Here is a 20,435-nt window from a genome sequence, read left to right as displayed (position 1 = left end):
ACTGTTTTATAGAGCAGTCACAGATCTTACAGCATTGTATCGCTTAAAAAGCTGATGTTCAGGGCCCCTTCTAATAACAATGGGGTTTCATCTGACACAGCTAGAAAAATATACTTTCAAATGTGCCATTGGCACTGCCCCAGACACCTTTTATAACAGCCATAATAACAATAATGCCATGTTTTGACGTAGCGTTTCCTGCCGCATTCTTTTTGTATATCAAATTCTGTAATATAGCCTTATAGACTGAGGAAGAGGTCATTATAGCAGGATAATGATCTGTTCCAAAGTTATGGCCTGAGGCAAAACCAAGTGCCGTGAGCTGGGAAAGTGTCGCGAGCCCTCTTGAAGTCTATAGGACTACACGCAGATAGTGCTAGTAGCAATACAGGTTTTGGAGCTGTGCTGGTGAAGTAAAACATGTTAGTTTAATCATGAGTTAAGTACAAAAAACAGGTTAGTACATTACATGTGATTTCATTTTGTAATCTTTAAATAACTATGTTGTCTTTAGAAGGTAAGCATTATTAATGATGATTATTATAGTATAGTATTATTGTATCATTATATTATATTAGTTTATAATTGTATAAATAAAATTTATTTTTAAAAATATTTATAATGTATTATTTTGTTTCCTTGGCTGCTTAGACAATACATGGAGTTATTGACTGATACTGGAATAATTCTGATTGGCTGAGAAGAAATCAATAATGACTTCAAAGTGCTAATATAGATTGAGGTAGGGGTCATTGCCTGTGGCGAACCCAAGGGCCATAACTCGGGAAGGGTCATTATCCCAAGCTATACTGACCTCCCTGAGGTCTATAGGTTATTAACACATGGTGGTAGTAGCGATACATGTGTTGGAGCTTTTGGTGGTAAAGTTACTTTAACAGTGACCAAAGTAAACACACAAACTGAGTTAGTTAATTAAATGTGGTTTTATTTTGCAGTATTTAAATAACTTGGCATTCTTCATAAGTTAAGTATTTTAATTGCATCTTAGTTTAACTGGAACAAGTTTAACATGATTACGGATTAGGTGTCATGATAGAGTAAACAGTTTATATGTAAGAAAATGAAAGCATTTTCCTTTGTTTTAGCTTTCTCTTTCATGTGCTAAAGAAACCGGTGCAGCAAAAAAAAAGATCCTCCGAGAGAGGAAGTGTCTTGCTGAATAAAATCTTGCCTAGAAAGTGCATTTCCCTGTCTGCTTCTGCAGACAGACTGTTCAGAATGCAGTCCATATCAGTAGTTATTGACTGCACGCTAAACATTCTGATTGGCTGAGAAGCAGTGAATAACGATCTCCATGTGCTAGTAGGTGTTCTGTTTTATTTTATGTAGAAGTAATCAATTACATTAATGTGGGTCATGCACCCCACACATAAACTCGTGGCTGCGGTCCTCTTAAAAACAAAATACCAAGATTCTCTATTTATCTATGCCATTATGGTATGGCTTTTATAATGCACTAAAGGTGGAACCGCTTGTGAGCCCAGGAGTGTTTGAATGCCCTTGTTTAAACTTAGAATGGAACCTCTCTTGCACAAGGGCAGTTTAAACATAAACTGAAGTCCCAGGCTTATTTGTCTACTTCAGAAAAGAGGACCTTTCATTGTAAAGCAACGGATGCAGAGCCGCGTGATAGGGACGGCGGGCGTGCTACCAGGTTGTTGCATGCCCCGGCGCCTTAGGAGTAAGTTGTGTGCTGAAAACCCCACCCTGGCTATCACTCTTTCCACCGTAATCCTCCAGCCACAGGTTCTCACCTTCAGTGTGTGCAGACAGCATTTTCCCTCCTGTTGATACAGCAATAACCTCTCGACAAACCGGAGCTGGAGGAAAGCCCAGATCTTCAGGAAGGCCAGGTTTTCACAATGGAGGACTAGCTGGACGAGCTCATCATCCACGGGCTCCGAGTAGTTGTTGACGTGCAAAGTAAACCTCTTAATCATCGAAATCAAGGAGGAAGAAAAGATACTCATGTAAGCAACTGCACTCCAAGCCAGGCTGCCTTATTGGTGGAACAAGTACAAGTGAGATCAATCGAAAGGAAACTTAACATCTATATATTTAATGAAAACCCATCAACATAGCACCCTATTGTGGAATGGAGGTGCTCCAAGCTATCTTCAGATAAAAGGGGGAGCTGAAAGGGTTCACAGGCACAAGGACCTTTTTAAGGGGCCAGTTCAATGATTGGATTGACTTATGACATTTCACACCTACCAACCACATGTACTTATTGGTATTCTGAAACCTGTTGCAATAACCATGTTATGTCATCTTAAAAACTCGATTGTTTGTTTTCATGTGCAGTTGAACTTTAATAACATTTTGAATTTTAAAAAACACATTGAAGGAAAGAAAGATTGGTTGTGCAACAATTGCTTAATAGATTATTAGATATCGGCATAATGTCAAATCATTACATCAGAGAAAGCCATGTCTTATGCAAAGAAACATTCTGAAAATTCAAACCTTTTCCAAAGTATAAACATAATACAGTTATCGATGAACAATATCGACATGTATATTTCATGCTGTGCTGAAAGGGTTTGTACTGCACGCAGCTGCCATTTGCACGCTGTGCAGGCGCTCCCGGGGGTCGAAAGAGAGAGAGGGTGGGGTTAGCCGGGAGGTGAGGTAAAATGCAAGATTGCAAAGCTTTGTGTTGTTGATTCAAATATACACAATCTTGTTGTGTGTTTTGTGATCAGACGCGCGGATGGCTTCGCTTTGGGTGCATTGCGGCTTCTTCGTGAGGTGTTCTGAAATAGCCGTGCAGATACAGTAGCGATACAGTTCAGGTAGAATTGCTCAGTGGCAAAGTGCCTGTCTTGGAAGCAAGACGAACAGAACACAGGTTTGAATCCCGGGTCCACGCATAGAAACCGCTTAAGCGTGTTATAAATATCCAATTCTACATTATACATAATCGATTCTTAATAAAACCAGCGATAGGACGACCAACATTCTATGCGGGAAGGTGAGCTTGGGCGTGATCTGTCTGATTGAGCCCAAATGGTAGAAAAATGTTTTCTTGATGACTTTAGATGTTCAACGGCAGTTGCTCATTTCAATTGGGCATGGATTTGGTGCCTCGGGTGCAAGGTACGGCAAGACATCTGTTGGCATCATCCAAGTGCTCACTTGGCAAAGGCAGGTGCTGATGTGGCTATTACATTTTCCTTCTCTGTGGATTTTAAAGAGAATTTGAGTGTTGTCTGCTTAGTTGTAACAGGTGAGTCTGTGTGCTTTTATGATCCTCGTAAGTGGGGCTACGTAGATGTTGAAGGGGAGCTGGGAAAGGCTCCTAGGAGGACCCCGCAGGCTACTTTTCATGAGTTCAAGCTGAACGGTAGAAATCAGGGGATTTCAATTCTGCACTTTACAAAGAACCTCATCCACACCAGAGCGATGTTGTAGAATGTTGTTCCTTCCACTCTTGCAAATAATGGTTGATGGTGTCCAAGGCCACTGAGATGTCCAGGAATATGAAGGCAGAGGTGGTGTTTTCATCCACCGACATTTTGAGATCATCTCAGATGGAAGCCAGGGGAGTTTCTGCCTCTCAATATCTGACATCTACTTGTGAATGGTCTTGTAGGTTATTAGGTTCTATTCGATTGCATGTGGTATATTTGAGGTCAGGCAGCAGTGTTTTTGTAGTGGTTTGAAATAAGCTGAGGAGTTGAACAGTGTATGATAATATGACGGAGGAGTTTAATTTATGAGGATCTATCCTGGAGTAGTGAAGCCATCGACTGCTCATGATCAACACTCAGAAGTCATGGACTCATACATTAACCAAATAAAAAACAAATGCTGGCAATGGCAGGGGAGTGCTGATGTGCCTTAGCTCAACTACCTCCACCACTGTTTTGGGGTTTCCAGGGCAGCGATTGCTGCTGGTCAGCCAGTACCTTGCGAAGTTAAAGGTTTGAAGAAAGCATACCCATGTCCAAAATCCACCTCTGTTGAATGTTTACAACCTATTTTAGTGCATTGAGCAATGAGGCAGTAGAGTCTACCTTACATGTAAAAGGGTCAGAGCTGATGTTTGTAGATGTCGAAGACCAGCTCAGCCCTCCGGTCGTAACGAGGCAAGATAGACACCTACACAGAAATACTGCAACCGAAGAATGGCAAGCATAATAGCAAGGAAGCATAACAATGTTGGAATAACAGTCAACCGCAGGGGAGGTGATGGTGCTGGCGGCGATTGCGTCGCTGCACACCTCATTGAAAAAGCTATTTCAGAAATAACAACAATAGCCACCACTTTGCAGACACAAGAGAGAACATTCTGGAGAGCAGAATGGAAGATAGGGAGGGACGTACTACATGAAATAACAAATATTATTGGCCTTCCGGGGGATAAGGAAGGAACTGATCAAACCATCTACATTGAGAACATGATTTTGCAGGAAATAGATCCAAGACAATTGTTGCAAGGCTTTACGATCAAAAGAACGCACAGAGCATTAGTGAGAAGACACCAACGGAACCAGTCATTGCAAACATGCTCAATTACCTAGACATGGAGACCATACTGAAATCTTTGAGGCAAGGAGGCAAGATTAAAAGTAACTCAGATCAGGCCATCAAGCCAGGTTATGCAGCCAAAGTACAGAAAAGATGTAGGTTGTTTGAATCAGCGAAACTGAAACTACAGCACCTCCAGATTAAGTATATGCTTATGATATGATATGATAAGTTATTTATAACGCACTTAATACCCAGAGGTTTCTGAGTGCGGACCTGGGGATCGAACCTGTGTTGCTCTACGTCATCTTGCTTCCAAGATGAGCACGTTGCTCCTGGGCTATCCTCTTGTATCCGGCAAGATAGAACATTTTCTTTCAGTGGAATAAATCCTTTTTTTATAATCCTGGAGAGGCACACCAGTGGCTAGACAGTAATATCCCAAAGCCACCCTGCAAGCCAATGGAGAATGAGAGCTTCAAATGCACTGAACATGTCACCAACAACTCTGGAACAAACACCGGTGGAAGACCAAACCACAAATGAAGGCCTGGAGACCTCCAGGAACCCTCCTCCACATGGATCGAGGTACATCAAAAAGAGGAGTGACCACCTAGGTGTGACTGAAACTAATTATGGGTGATGATAATATTATGGCAATAAGCCCTGAGATGGTGGGCCAATACTGCCCCAGCTAATACCCCCGGGTCCCCAAGGGCATTACCACGGGTGGTTTTGGCCAACCGTCGAGGGGCTTATTGCCATTAGTATCCCGGTCCGTTATACCAGGATACTAATAGCCTTTTTTTTCTGTTCCGCATTTAGGAACAGAAGAAAAAAAAAGTCAATAAAATAGCCGCCGGGAAAAGGAAAAAGAAGTCAGTTTTCCCTTTCCATGGCTGCCATCGGGAGCGGACGCGCTGGGAACAGAAGTGTTCCAGCGCGTTCGCTCCCGAGAAAAAGAAGAAAAAAGAAGGTAAGTGGGATTGGGAGGGCAGGAGGGGATAGTTTGCAGGGGAGGTGGGTGGAGGAAAAAAAAAACATACCCGAGTCCCCGGCGTAGGACGAAGGCAACCTCCTTGGGGAGCATCAGAGCGGGGATTGCCCCGTTTCAAGCCTCCTCATTGGCTAAGGGGCTGCCACGCCCCCGCCAGGATCAAACGCAGGCACGTATGTGCGTGCGAAGGGTTCCCGGCCGGGTAATTCGCCGGTGAGGGCCAATCAGAATACACCCAATAGTCTAGGCCTTGCCCATACCCACCACAACATAACAAAGCCATGTATGCGAACATGTAGGCATGTGCCACAATTCAGAAAGGCAACATATGCACCAGAACTTCTGCCCAACCTATGCACCCTAAAGCAGGAATGCAAGCACACTTGTTCCACTTACCGTAATGCACAAACATACCACAGTATTTGGCACCACTACCCACTTCCATTCAGAAACCATTGTAATAATGCCAACCAAACAACACAATCTTCACATTGGTCCTGCTCTCCACACTCTACTACGTGCATACAAGCAATACTGCATAGTGCACTGCAACACTTACTAATCTGTGCAATGCACACTACGCAAGCACATGTAAGAACCAGTTGCACCGTAACCTCTTCCATATTTACACAATTCCATTAGTGCACCCAGTGGACACAGTACACGACTGGTCACTACAGCATCTCCACCCATACACCGACAACTGTAGGATGTTCTATCAATCACCACACCCATGCAACCAACAATATGTGCAATGCAGCCAAACCAAACCACGCACACAAAGTGACAATGTGGCACCGACTTTCAACCAGTGGACATACCTATTAGACCAGTGGACATACTTTTCTGTGTAAGGGCTGCAGCCATGCATTAAAGGGGCTATGGACTTACCACACACAGCACACCATAGCACACCCTATCTGTAAATGGTCATGTCTTGTGGGATGCACTCCCCTTCTGCAAATGTGCCTGCCACCACTCATCACAGAAATACATTGCTGCTGCAGCTGGCATGCCATAACGAAGCTGCCTGCAATGACCACACAAGATTGTTGCTTGTTGAGGTAACCGCAAATTGGTGTAGTATGCACGGATACCCCTGGCACCCCACCTTCTTCTTCTTATGAGATGTATCACTTCAAGCACTTCTCTCTCTCCCACCCTTTCCATCCCTTCTTCCCACCACCAGATGCCGTAAACTATGTTTTTCAGGCCCTTTCGCAGCCGCAATGCCCTTGGAAAGAACATGCCGACGTTATCGAAAACTATGCACACACAACACTTCACCGTACACTGCAGTGCAATCACTTTTTCTGACCGTGCGGCGAATAGGGAAAAGGGACAGTGGAGCGGAGGCAGCTATGACTACTTTTAGTGGCCACACAGTTACATACAAGAGGCTCAGCCATGAACACAATGCATTAGGGGCTTTGGCACACACACCACAACACTGTCCTCCGTTACACCATGGCAGCGGTTCCCAAAAACTATGACTCACAGCACGCTTCCCTCCAGTCCACCACTAGCCGCGTCCAATGTGCGCCGACATCACAGCGTACTGCAGGCCAATGAGACTTCGAAGCAAACAGGGAAATGGGTCCGCATAGCAGACCCAGATATCACTAATATTTTGAGACGTACATTTCAGTTATTTGCAGCAAAAGTACTGGTCCGATTTCAACCAAACACACAAAAGCATGCTTTCTGACTCTGAATTTGGTGAAAATCCGTCCAGCCGTTCGGCCTGTAGTCATGCGCAACGTTTTTCCCCAATCAGTCTATGGAAGAAAAAAAAATGTGGGACCCCCCCTATAACTTTGCCCCCTCCTGCACGAAACCTCAACCAACATACTTTTTTGCATAGTGTGGTGAGGATTCCTCTACGGGGAGTGAAGTTATAAGTGGACGAAAAAGTGCTCTTCCTATGAGTTTAGCAACTTAACCATAAGCCGTGTAATTTGTTATGACAAGATATTAAATTAAATAAAATACTATATATATATATATATATACACGAAAACAACTGATATGCCAAAATAGTGCTCAGCCTACATGTAGCTGGTGCTAGGGAAAGAAATCTTGGCCGGATTTCTAAGTATACAAAAATACACACTTGTGGAGGAAGGTTGTAGCACTTCAAAAAAAAAACAACAACAACATGTAGCACAATAATCCCTGCACACAAAACCAAGCCGCTTGCTCAAAAAAGTATTTTTATTTAATTACAAAAAATCTCGTGCAACCAACACTGCCTAATGGCTTAAAAAGGGTAGGCATCTCTCCTGCTTTTTTAGCCTGAGGAAGTTTGGAACACAAGCGGGACGCGTGGCGGTTTCCACTCTGGTGGAGTGAGTGTCTTTACAACCTGTTTGTCAGTAAGGGAGGCAGGAGAGATGCCTACCTACTGTTAGCACCATGGCTGCCTCCAAACCCGTGTCCGGGTAGTCGGAATGGGGACTTACCGGGTCATTCCAACTGTGGAGGATCCGGTAAGTCCCCATTCTGAAAACCATTCCCCATTCCCATTTGAGCCCCCATAGGGCCCAATGGGAATGGGGAAAAGCTAATAACGGGCCCGCAAATAGTGGGCCTGTTATTAGCTCCCTGGTCCCTTAGCAGGTCCTTCTAAGGGCGGCTGGTAAAACGAAGCCAGCGCTAGTGGGACCCGATAAGGGACCTCGGAACGCGGCGGTAGGGGGTTTACGGCACCGGCATCCTTACTGGTGCCGTTAATCCCCTAGCGCTGTACTGGTAATGAGGCCCCATATCTTTCGCAGATTTCATAACTGCAGTAAAAGAATGGAGCGCTATTTGTTCACGTAATGCACAGTGACAGGCTTCTGGACAGACAGATGGTGATGCAGGACTCAGGTGTGGTACGGGAGAATTTCAGACCCCCCCCAGGTGAGACTGTCCTAGAAAGAAAACTCGGCAAGCAAGAGGGGGGAAAATCAGACACTTGGGCTCAAAAGGGCCCAGTGCTCGGCTCAAAACATGTACTGTGCCCCCAGAATTAATGGGCACACTTCAGATCATTAGTTTCATAAAGCAGCACCTTGCGCTTAAGAGCATTGCAAAAGGCTTCCCCCTAAACAGAAGAGGCCAGTAATTAGTCGCTTAGCTGTTGTTGTCTAGCGCAGCACAAATGGCAGGCACACACAACAGATGGCCGGGGCATTTTTGATGAATCTTGAGGTGAAAATACATGGGCTATAGGATTTACGTATCGACCACTGATCTCAGCACTAACCATGGGAGAACACATTCGCAGACGCTCTACAAGCACGGCTCTAGGAGACCACCTGCTGTGGGACGACCCTCTGCAGTCACTAGGAGAGAGCTAGGGATCAGGGGAACGTCAGGAGGATGAAAATATCAAGATGTAGGCTGCTTGTCGGCATAAAACTACAATGCCCCATTCTCAGCAAGCTTCAATGTCTTCCAGGAGTCTATCATTCAGCCACCAATGATTCTCCACATACGGTACTCCCATACACCCCTGTATGTAGATAGCAGGTAGAGATATCAGTAAGTACACCGGTGCTCAAGGCTGCGGACTCGCCACACTGCACACAGCGCCAACTTCGATGTCCCCTCTGCAGCAACGTTACCTGTTGGGCCAGAAGAAACAACAGGCAGCGTGCCGAAATGCCCACCAGCCAACAGCAATAGAACTTATGTTCTGGATTACGACTTCTCCACAGCTCCACACCTCACATGGCACCGGGCACCAGGGTCCAAGCTCCAGACTCTGCACTCCTACATTTGCTTTCGCCGAAGTGAGGAAGACAAGGAAGTCCAGAAGCGCTAGATGAGCGGACCCAGCAATGTGTCAAGCCGCACTGAGAGGGTGTCAAGGGGCTTGCGGGTAGAGACGTGCTCACAAAGCCAAAGGGAGAAAAGTACACAAGAAGCAGTAGTGCAAGGAGTCCTGCAGACAAGAAAGGATATGATATGATATAATGTATGACATTTATAACGCGCCAATACACAAGGTCAGGGATTACAAGTAAAACAAACAGGTTAGGTTCCCTCTTGGGATGTACGTAGAATGGGGGAAGAGTTTCCCACAGAACCAGGGTCCCACTCTGAATGCTCATGGAAACGAGCAGCAGCAGTGGGTGTCTGTTCCTGGACCCTAAGGCATGAACAAGGAAACAGTACTCACAAGACTGATGCCTGTACGGGTCCAGCAGGAACTGAACAATGACTGCCTCCTGAAACAGGAACCAGCACACTGTTAACAATGACACAAGGTACAATACTGAAACATGACAAAGGAAAGGGGCAGAGATTGCCTACTGGAAACCCAGCAGCCAAACTCAGAAAAAGGAATGACACAAGGCACAAGTGAAGACAAGAACTGTAACAGAAATATCCAGGGAAAGAAGGAAGTCAAAGTGAGCAAGGTTCAGGACAGAGAACCGGAAACAAGAAGAAAAACAAGAAAACTAGAATCTAAGTGCAGGGGAAAGGAGACTGGAAACTGCAGATTGGCAACAAGGAACAGTGCCTCTGGACTGAAAAAACAAGGGTAGTACTGCAGAGAAAAAACAAGAAACTGTAACTCTGAAGTGGGATAACAAGGGTAGGACTGCAGACAGATAAAAAGGAGGCTAAAGTCAGGTAACACAGGCAATGGGCACAGAACAAGGAACTGCAGGCAGGTAACACAATATTTAGTGTTAGAGAGCAATGGGCTGTAGACAGGGAACAGAGACTGCAAGCAGGGGAGCAGGGCTGCAGTGAAGGAAGCACAGAGGTGCAGGGCAAAAGGCAGGGGAGTGAAGGCAGAGTGGCAGGGCAGCAGGGCAGGGAGCTCAGGGCTCTGGAACAGGAGCAGGTTCTGGAAACAACAGGACACAGCAGAAATCCAAAGATCAAAGCAACAAAGGGCTGGAAGCAAGCTCAATGCAAGTGACCTGTGCTCCTGCCTGCCCTGTGCTGAAGCAGGCTAATTAGCAGCACCTGGAGCAGCACACCTGAAGGCAATTGGCCTCCTCCATCTCTGGTCCTGGGAAAATGAAAGCAGCACTGATCTCTAAGGCTTCCAGAGATTGTAGTTCTAAGACTGCTGCATCGGAATAGCCAGGCAATCGGAACTGCCACATGGTGCATTATGGGACATGTAGTTTGTGAAATTAAATAAGGAAGATCCAAAGTCTTGCAAACAGAAAGTGAAGACAAAAATATGAATAGGTATTGTCCATGGAGGATAATGGAGATGCATTAGTCCCAAATAGTCCACGATGGGTGCCAATTGGTGCGCCAGTGGCACAGTTGTGACAGAGGGAGCCATTCAGCCACTTCCGACACTGTATACACCATTGTAATTATATCCATGACCATTCTAGCTTCTAACAGGTCTGATACATAATGAAATTGCTACAAGTGGAGGATTCTGCAACCTTTGGCTCTCCCGATGTTTTGCACTACAACTCCCATCTTTCCTAACCAGCATAGTCAATAGCCAAATGTCATGAGAATTGTAGTCCAAAACATCTGGAGAGCCAAAGGTTGCAGACCCCTGTACTAACGCTATAAGTAACATCAGCCATGTGAACCCAAGTATAGCACCCAAATGTCCTGATGAAATTGGGTTTAACATAGAGGCAAGTCACTGTGATTGTAAGAGTGCCTTAAAAGATCATGTAAAACATGTGATCAAGCTTCTAATTAATGAAGTGAGAGATGGTAAACATAGTGTCACAAAAGCAAATCCTTCCCATGAGATAAGTCCCAAAAGGAATATAGATGTTCCATCGTAGAGCAAGGCATCCCCCCAAAAAGTACCCGCCCACCAAGAACTTAGTAATTCTGTCACAAAAAAGAGAAGAAGCATAGGTTTCTGAAAATAAATTGAGACACAAAGGGTGAACATGTGAATAAAAGGAGGTCCCCATATGTCTTATAAGCCGAAAAAGCTTTAACATGAGTAATAAAGAGCTTCCAGGTTATGAAGCCAGCACCTGAGCTAGCAAGTGCTTGCCGGCGAATGGTACCTAGAGGGGATAGTCAAGTCGGACACCTGGATACCCAGAATGGGAGTTACTCAAACGCAGGAGATAGCAGACCTCTAAATGGACTGGAAAGTGGTGCTGTCTATATGCACAATGTTCCCAGTCTAGCTAAAGGGGTTTATGTGGGAGGGGAGTCATTATCAAATTAATGTATATACTGACTGAGACATTGAACAGGTTGTTGTTCAATAATGTGGGATGATATTGTAAAATGTACTAGAAGAACTGGAACCAATAGCAAAAATATATGTATTGAACTAAGGGATTATAGGTTTTATAGGTTGGTAGAAGGTCTCCTAGCAATAAAATACCGAATTCATCCCCAGGTAGGCTCACATTTGCCTGGGAGCATAGCCCCCTATGAAACCACTGTTAACTGCAGATAGGAAAGGCCACCAATCTAAAGTGAGTAGACACAAGGGTGAATATACAATTGATGGAACAATAGAGATTCAAGCCGGACACACTCGCCCTCACCCACAAATGCCTCCATGAACTTGCTCCACCATACTTGACCCAAAGAATCTCCAAGCATTCTGCCACCAGACCATTAAGAACGTGCTATTCCAACACGATTGTCACGCCCAAATCACGCAAGGTGCGCGCTGGCGGCGCCAGCTTTCCCACTCGGGCCGCCACCCACTGGAACGCACTGCCACCTCACATCAGAATGATTGAATCCCACCAAGCCTTCCGCAAAGCTGTTAAAACCAAGCTCTTTGTATGAAACGTACCTGAATGCATTCTGTTACTGTATTATCAATATCATGCCTCACCTGCAACTATGCCTGTAATTTTGTATCCATAAGACCTCTGGTCTCATGCATATCTGCTAATTAAGAATCCAACACTTACTTGTAACAGCGCCTCGATGTCCATGGGCTGCAAGTGCGCTATACAAATGCGAATAAATAAAATAAATAAATAAATAAATACAGTGAGCACTGCTCGAGTAGAAATTATGTGGAATGTTGTCCAAATATGGAAGGGAGTCCCAGATTAACTAACAAATATCTGCCTCGACCATAGACAACACAGATAAGGGAGCAGACCTCAGGATATTGTCATGAAATATTGCCGGGCTGGCTAAAAATATGCACGATACTAATTGATGTGATCTCATGAGAAACAATGATTGTATAAACTTTCAGGAAACATGGGCTCTATATGAGGTACATAGCTGTTAAAGGTGCAAGAGGTCACCCAGGTCGGCGGTTGCTGACTTGGGTGGATTCTCGTCTTAACTGCATGATTAAATCATTCGACACAGGATTTAATGATTTGCAAGAATTACAATTGCGAGGGGAAACAGGGGAATACTTAATATTTTGTAATACTTTGTCATGGGGCCTTGCCCATTTCTGCCCTGCGGAGTAAGAGGGATAGGGAAGACACCATCTCATTTCAGAGTGTCGCCTCATAATAGAAGAACTATTTTAGCATTAGCTCTAAAAGGCCAGGCAGAATACACTACCTTGAATGAGATAAGCAAATGGATTCCTATATTATATCCTGTGAGGATATATTATGTTAAGTTTAAGTATAGGTAGCAAAGATTGTATTGTGATACATGCTTAAGGGCAGTAAAGACTGCAATACTTCAACCAGCAGCTGTAGTGCTTAGCACTGCAACAGTATTCTCAAAGCGCTTTAGTGCTCAAAAAGCCTCCGAGAGGCTTATATTAACTTTGTAGTGAAAAAGGAATGGAGTTTTGGTAGTAATGTCTCAAAAGAGAAGTGTGTTTTTGAGTTAGCACTTATTCATTTATTCATTTATGTAACCATTTAGCATAGCAAGGCGCTAAGCATCTTGACCACATCATATCATACATGCATGCATGCTTACATATGTAGTGTGGCTGGATTAAGCAGTCCAGCTCATGTATTCCTATGCAAACCTTTAGTCATAATGAGCAGGCCGTGGAACCAGGTCCACTCCATTTTCCAATTAGCAAAATATACAGCAACTCACTTGGGCGCTAAGAAGAAGCACTTTGTGACATTGAGGCCTTGGGCGGGGACATTCAGGGCATGTTAGATGGACACATCCTCTTGGAGCCATTATTGATCATTTGGCTTGGGGATTCTACTGATAAATAAGCCGAAAGCACAGGGGTGGTACCAACCCATATTGTTTACCATTATCCTAAGGCGAATGGGAGGTACTTCGAATCCAGAAGTCAGAAGCTGGGGGATTCGCCTGACAGTGGGAACGTTTGGTACGAGGGGAATTCCAAGTGGGAAACATTATAAATAGACTGCTGACCCCCAGATCTGGGCTGCTGATCCCACACCAGGGATGCAGATGGGGCTTGTGGGCTCTGAGCCTCGCCTAAATGTCATGGTTACATACATTCTGTCACTATTATGTTGCGTTTGCTTGACTGAACAGTGTGCAATTCTGGTCCTGCAGCATTGTGCTTTGTGTTACTGCAAATATTTTAGAGACACAGGATCGATTCGTTGAATTATGCATCTTGGGTTGTTTTAGAAGTAATAGATATGGGGTTGAGTACCTTTAGAAGTGTTATACTTTTCCTTGGAGAACAAATGAAAAGGGTTTCAGTGTTCAGAAGGTGAATTGAGGGTACCAGTTGGATCAGTTAAATTAAAGAGAGTTGAGCAGTGGGGTTTGTAACGTTCAAATTGGCAATGTGTTTGTAACTTATGTTAGTTAAGTTCAATCCAATCAAGGGATAAAGAAAAGAGATTTGTAAATAAAATGCTTATTTTTCATACATTGACATTGGTCGTTCTTGTCTCTGGTACATTACTGGCGCATTGAGTTTTTTGGGGCTAGCTTATCAGAAGCACTGCGTTATTTGTTCTTGTTGCCTCTCTCCGTGTCTCTCTCCCTTGCTCTGTGCATTAGGATACGTCAAAAGTATTGACGGGACACGTTGCTGCACCCGTGAAAAAAATGTCAGGTTCTGAGGGTTGTAATATTGCAATGCTATAAATGCTTTGAGGCAGAGTCGTCTTTATAGGAGGGCAAACGGGGCATGTGACATGGGCACCCTTCCTTGAAGGGGGCCCCCGCCTGGGATCCTGGGAGAGGGGCCCCGACATGTTGTGTGTTGGTTGGGCTGGCTGGGCTGGGCACATGAATTGAGAGTGTCACTGTGTGTGAGACACAACACGTGCCTACATCACGCAGGCACATGCGGCGGGCTCCACTACAGTGACTTAAAGTTCAAGTGAAAGTTAGTCAACAATGTAATTGATTTTATTTATTTTTATTTATTTATTGGACATTTGTATGGCGCCTATACACAAGTGTTTCCAGGCGTCACAAGACAAATTGGAGGGGTGTGGGGGGACATGTGAAAGAAGTAGAACAACAAAAACGGTTATATTGGCCTTGTGACAATCTTACCGTGCAAGTGTAACACAAAGTGGTAAGAGCAGGGGGTTGGGGGGTAGAGGGAGAAGTGCAGTAGTGGGGTGCCCAAAGGGAGGGGGTTGGCAAGTGCTGGGGGGACAGGGTGGCAAGTGCCAGGGGCAAGATAGGGGGAAGGGAGGAAGAGTGCAGTGGACAGGGAAGACCAGGTTAGGGCAAGTGCTGGAAAGGGATGCTTGGGGGGACTGGTAGGGGGTGGTCTGGCCCCTGTATTACACTGAAGGGACCAGGACCAAGTCACAGCGGCAGAGGGAGCGTTAGCACAGGAGGTGCAGAGGGAAGGAAGAGAAAAGGAAAGTCTTGAGACGTTTCCGAAAGTTAGGGAGGTCCGGCTCAAGTCTGATGGGGGCAGGGAGGCCATCCCAGAGGGAGGAAATGGCAAAGGAAAGGGATCTACCTCACACTCTCTGCTTGGAGAAACGTTTGACCTGCAAAGAGTTGGAGCAAGAGGACTGAAGGACCCCGGCAAGGCAGTATTCAGGGAGGGAAAGCTGGATGTAGAGAGGTCCCAAACCCCAGACAGCCTTGTGGATGATGTAAAGGGTCTTGACATTGATCCTTGCAGTCACTGGGAGCCAGTGGAGGGATTTTAGGGCTGTAGAGATGCAGTCCCTGGGCTTGAGGCCAAGGATAAGTCTTGCAGTCATATTCTGGATTAGTTGAAGGGGGTGAAGGGAGGAGAGAGGCAGATTGAGGAAGAGGGTGTTGCAGTAGTCCAGCCTACAGAGAACCAGGGCTCTGGAGGCTGTTGAGCTTCTGGGGGAAGGAGAGGAATGCCCCCTGAGGAGGTGGAGCTGGAAGTTAGACTTCTTGGCAAGGTATGTGATGTGCGGAGAGAAAGAAAGAGAGGAGTCAAACATTATACCAAGGTTTTTTGCATCTCAAGTGGGAGAGGGGAGGGGACCCAAGGAGGCTGGCTAGAGAGTAGGGGGGAAACAAGGAGCAGGCTTTCCAATGAGAAGGATCACCGTCTTACTGGCATTAAGGCAGAAATCATTGCCGTGCACCATGCCTGAATAGCAGTCAGGCAGTCAGGTATGAGGGAGGAGGGGGAGGAGGTAGAGGAAGGCAGCATGAAGGAGAGCTGTGTGTCATCTGCATAACACTGGAAATGAGGGGAGAAGGTGGAGATCAAGTTGGCCAGAGGGTCCAGGTAGATGTTGAAGAGCCATGGCAATAGGATAGAGCCCCGGGGACACCACAAGTAGAGTGTGAGGTGGAGGGGAGAAAATGACCCATTTGCACTTGATAGTGTCTGTTAGAAAGGAAGGAGGTCAGGCACGCCAGTGCCCTGTCCATGATGCCTAGGGTATCATGGAGACGGTTTAGAAGGATGGAGTGGTTGACTGTGTCAAAGGCAGAAGAAAGATCGAGGCGGATCAGAACAGAGGGAGTGTTTGAGTCCAGGTTAGAGAGCAGGTCTTCACAGGTGTTCAGGAGAGCAGTTTCCGTGCCTTGGATGCTCTGAAACTGGACTGGTGGTCATGGAGGCAGCCAGCCAGCCATTTCGGTGTGGAGAGTCAGTTGAAGATGACCAGCTTGCCCATGGGTTTGTCTAAAAAAGGGGTGAGAGAGATAGGGCGATAGTTAGCCAGGCAAGATGGCTCAGCAGACGGCTTCTTTAGAAGAGGGTGCACAAGAGAGTTCTTATGGGGTTGTCGGAAGGAGCCAGTGGCAAAGGAGTGGTTGCAGAGGTCAGCCAAGGCTGGGATGAGAGAGGAGATGTTGTCCTTGATGGTTCTGGAGGAGCAGGGAAGCACTTGTTTAGAGGGGACTTTCATAGAGCGGACAACTCTAGAGATCTCATTTGGTGGAATGGGAGAGAAGGAGGAGAGTATAGGGGGTGGGAGAGGTGGGCCATGGGGGGAAGAGAAAGGGGTTGGGGTGGGAGCAGGAGTCTGAGACAAGAAGCTGTCCAGAGTTTTGGAGGAGAAGTGGGTGGCCAGTGCAGGACAGAGGGCCTTGGAGGGAGGAGGAGAGGAGGAGACTGCAGTTGGATTGGCAAGTTCCTTGAAGATTTTAAAGCACTCAGCCATGTTATTGATGGCTCCAGAGATGCAGGCTTGGACATGAGCCCTCTCCTTGTAGCAGATGGTGAGACGATATTGCCTTTGGAGTAGGCGATACGTCAGTTTGTCAGAGGAATAGCTAGATGCCTGCCACTTCCGCTCTGCAGCTTTGCACTTACGTTTCAAAGCTGCCAAGTCCGAGTCATACCAAGAGTTGCATTTAGAGGCAGGCTTCATGTGGACCTCATGATGGGGGCAAGGATGTCCAGGGTGTTAGAGATAGAGATGGAGGTTAGCTAGAACAGAGTCAGAAGAGGAGTCCAATCAAGGGGGCGGAGGAGGATGAAGGAAGAGGGACATCCAGTAACTGACATACGCTTGATTGGTCGAATGACGGAGAAGAAGACGGGCAGTGCAGGTGGAGGCATCATCAGGGACCGGGGAGGTCAAGGTGGCAAGAGAGGAGAGAGTGGTTGGACCCGGAGAGAGGGGTAGTAAGAAGATTGGAGAGTGGGATGTCTGTTGAGATGAGAGCATCCAAGGTGGGTCCGGCAGAGTGGGTTGGGCCAGAGGGAAGGATGGTGAGGGAAAGAGTGTCACAGAGGTCACGAAAGAGTACAGTAGCCACATCCGGAGAGTCGAGATGGATGTTAAAATCCCCAAGGAAGATAAGTTTGGGGGAGGAGGCAAGGATAAAGGAGGGCAGGTCTGCCCATTCTGAGTGGAAGAGGGAGGTTGGTCCGGGGACCCTGTAGATGGTAGCGCAGAGTTAGAGAGAAGGTAGGCGAGACAGAAAGCCTGCAGACTAGGCTTACAAAGGATGAGTAGGTTTGAGAGGGGATGATGGAGGCAGGAACCCACTCCGGGAAGATCAGCGCCACTCTGCCACCAGGCCAGGAGGGCCCTGGATTGGACAGGATCTTGTAGCGCTCAGGAAGAAGAGTGTCACAATAAGTGACAGAGCTGGTCTTGAACCGTGTCTCAGTAAGAGCAAGGACATCAAGGTCAAGGTCTTCAAGGAGGAGACAGATGTCAGAGGAATGTTTGATAGCAGAGCGATAGTTGAAGGTAGCCAAATGAAGCTGGATTTGCGGGGGGCAAGTCTTGAAGATTCTGTTGCTTGCCCTGCCAGTGCCCCCACCCCACCAGAATTAATGAAAGCACTTGAGCTTCTTATTTTACAGGCCTTTTACGGCCTGGTGGCCCACGTGATCACTGCCCTAGTGCAAGTGTGTCTAGCTGGAAGTGAACAAATGAGTTGACAGGACACGAAAAAAGCAACTGTGATTGATGAGCCTTGTGTTGTCCTGGCTCTGCCTCTGCCCCCACATCAACCAATGAGCAATCAAAAAGGCCTGTTGCCATGCATGCAGCAGCTTCCATGAACCAATGGTATCTGAGTTGGTTTCTAACTTGTGGGCGTGTCTTCTTCGAGGGCCCTTTCCTTCTGCAGTGTGAAGAAGCTCGCCTTGGCACGAGGCCCCATGTGCTGCTGCTCTCCAGGCCTTCCGAGGTCACCATATCAAGCCTAACCCGGGCTACCCCAGCCCCTGCCGCCCCCCCCTCCTCCCTGTCCCCTGAGGAAGTGCTGAACCGGTCCCAGAGGCTCGGAGCTGTGCTGCGCAGTAAGTTCCAAGCAATGGTCCGTCCATCATGTGTGTGTTGATTAAAATAATGAATACTGGTGATGATGGTGGTTGGTGGTATATAATGGCACCAATAATAGCAGGGCCAGGGGCCCAGTGCTGGCTACTGCACTGGGCCTGGGTGGGGGGGGGGCCGGCCTCTAGAGGTGCAAGGCGCAGATGTTGGCAAGTTATGACAGATTAGCGCATTGTGGGCATGCATTTTCTTCTTCTCAACCGACCAGTTTAGTGGTCATTAGCATCTTGTTAATTTACCTTTTCCCCTGTCGGTAATTGGTCATTACTTTGCCAATAAATTCAAACTGGTGGTCAATTAACAAGTGTTGACCGTCAGCTAAACATCAGCGGGTATTGGCTTATTATATGACCGCCGTGAAACCGGTTTGCGAGCAACTGAGAGCAAGTGTTCACTTCGAAAAACACTCCGCTAGTGCTCCGCTTGGGAAGAGTGGGGAAGCTGCATTTCGCAGGAGCGTCTTTTTGCTGTGCTTTCTGTCCTGTACTCTGCTGGCTGGCCCCATGTCAGGGTCCAGGGAGCTCTTGCATAGGGCACTTGGCAGCTTGGCTGCCGCTTCTGACATTTTATTTTGTATGGATGTAGGTTTCTTAGATAGGGGAGAGGGGTCCAGGCAGTGAAAGGAAGCCCGGACAATGAGTTCGAAGTTAGGGTGCACAGTGAAATAAGGACAAAGACACAGGCATGCAGATTTAACCATACCCTCCCATGGTAGCTGCAAAAGGTCAGAGCGAGCCTTATCCCCCCCTCCCCCGCACCCTACACCCTCACTCCTGAATTTGATACATTTGCCAAAAGCCCTGAATGGTACGCATGGCTTGCGAATAGGCGGATGGATATGCATGCTTTTTTACACAGTGGGTAACACCACTGTAATGTTCGATTCACTTTGCTTATGTGTGCATTTATACATTTAGTGTAGCATTGGCTACTAGGGGCAGTCATTACTGTTTGTTGTTTCAATCTTCTTTGTAATACCAGGGTTGTCTCCTAATGATGTCCATTCTGGCATACAGGGGAGAGAGGTCTTAATGATGTACACGCGCGGCCTGCGTGGCAGAGGATCAACCAGACCCAGGGACGTCATTTGGGGATCGCTAGAGGTCGCAGCTGCGACCCCTGAGGTCTCCTGTGCTACCCCTAAAAAAATCAAATGTATTTCTTTTTTTTTGTTTTATTGAAGCTCCTGTGCTGTGTCCAGCTCCATGTGGGTACTTTTCCTGGAGTGGCTGGTTTCTTGGTCAGGCCTCTTTAAAAAACAGGGGGTTCCACAAGGATAACACTGAGCAGTGACCCTAAATATGAAAAGCAAATAATTTGTCTTTCTAGAATTCTATACAATTGCTAGACTCATTAAAGGTCTATTTCAGGCACACTTCAGGGAGCGAGTCACTGATTTAGGGCCTCATTACATGGACGGCGGTGGTCCAAGGTGCTATTAGCACCTTGGTCCATGCCGGTAAAATACCAGCAACGCCTTGGTGGAAAGGGGAATTACCACCCTATTCCAAGGTTGGTGGGGCGGTAATTCCCCCTTCCCCCATTGCCCTTCCCCATTCCCATTCACAAATGAAATGAAAGTTGAGCATACAGAGATGGGCCAAAGGACTGCATTGGCCAAAATGGGTCTAAGTTCACACATACATAGAAAAAAAACATCTGGTCACAAAAAGTAAACAAGAACAAAAACAGCAAAACATGTTAAAAAAGGTAGACGAGCACAAGCACATACCTGTCCAGCATACAAGCACGTGCTCTAAATATGCTTGGACAGAGGTTGCCCCTGCTGCTCGACAGCATAAAGAAAACAACCGAAATATACTCAGAGACGTGAGATTCCCTGACACACAATA

General features: G+C 46.4%; 1 protein-coding gene across 1 annotated transcript in view; it reads right to left on the bottom strand.

Annotated features, from left to right (window-relative positions):
• Window positions 1-20,435, bottom strand: part of FBXO39 (F-box protein 39) — a 639,851-nt gene that overhangs the window by 118,173 nt on the left and 501,243 nt on the right. The window contains exon 4 of the mRNA XM_069649891.1: window positions 1,776-1,952. Coding sequence (XP_069505992.1) covers window positions 1,776-1,952 — 177 coding nt within the window. The remainder of the gene's footprint in view (window positions 1-1,775; window positions 1,953-20,435) is intronic.

This window comes from Ambystoma mexicanum, chromosome 3p (genome assembly GCF_040938575.1).
Source record: "Ambystoma mexicanum isolate Mex_15411 chromosome 3p, UKY_AmexF1_1, whole genome shotgun sequence".
Classification (NCBI taxonomy): Eukaryota; Metazoa; Chordata; class Amphibia; order Caudata; family Ambystomatidae; genus Ambystoma; species Ambystoma mexicanum.
The sequence above is the reverse complement of the archived record's forward strand: the minus strand, read 5'-3'. Positions and strand labels throughout refer to the sequence as shown.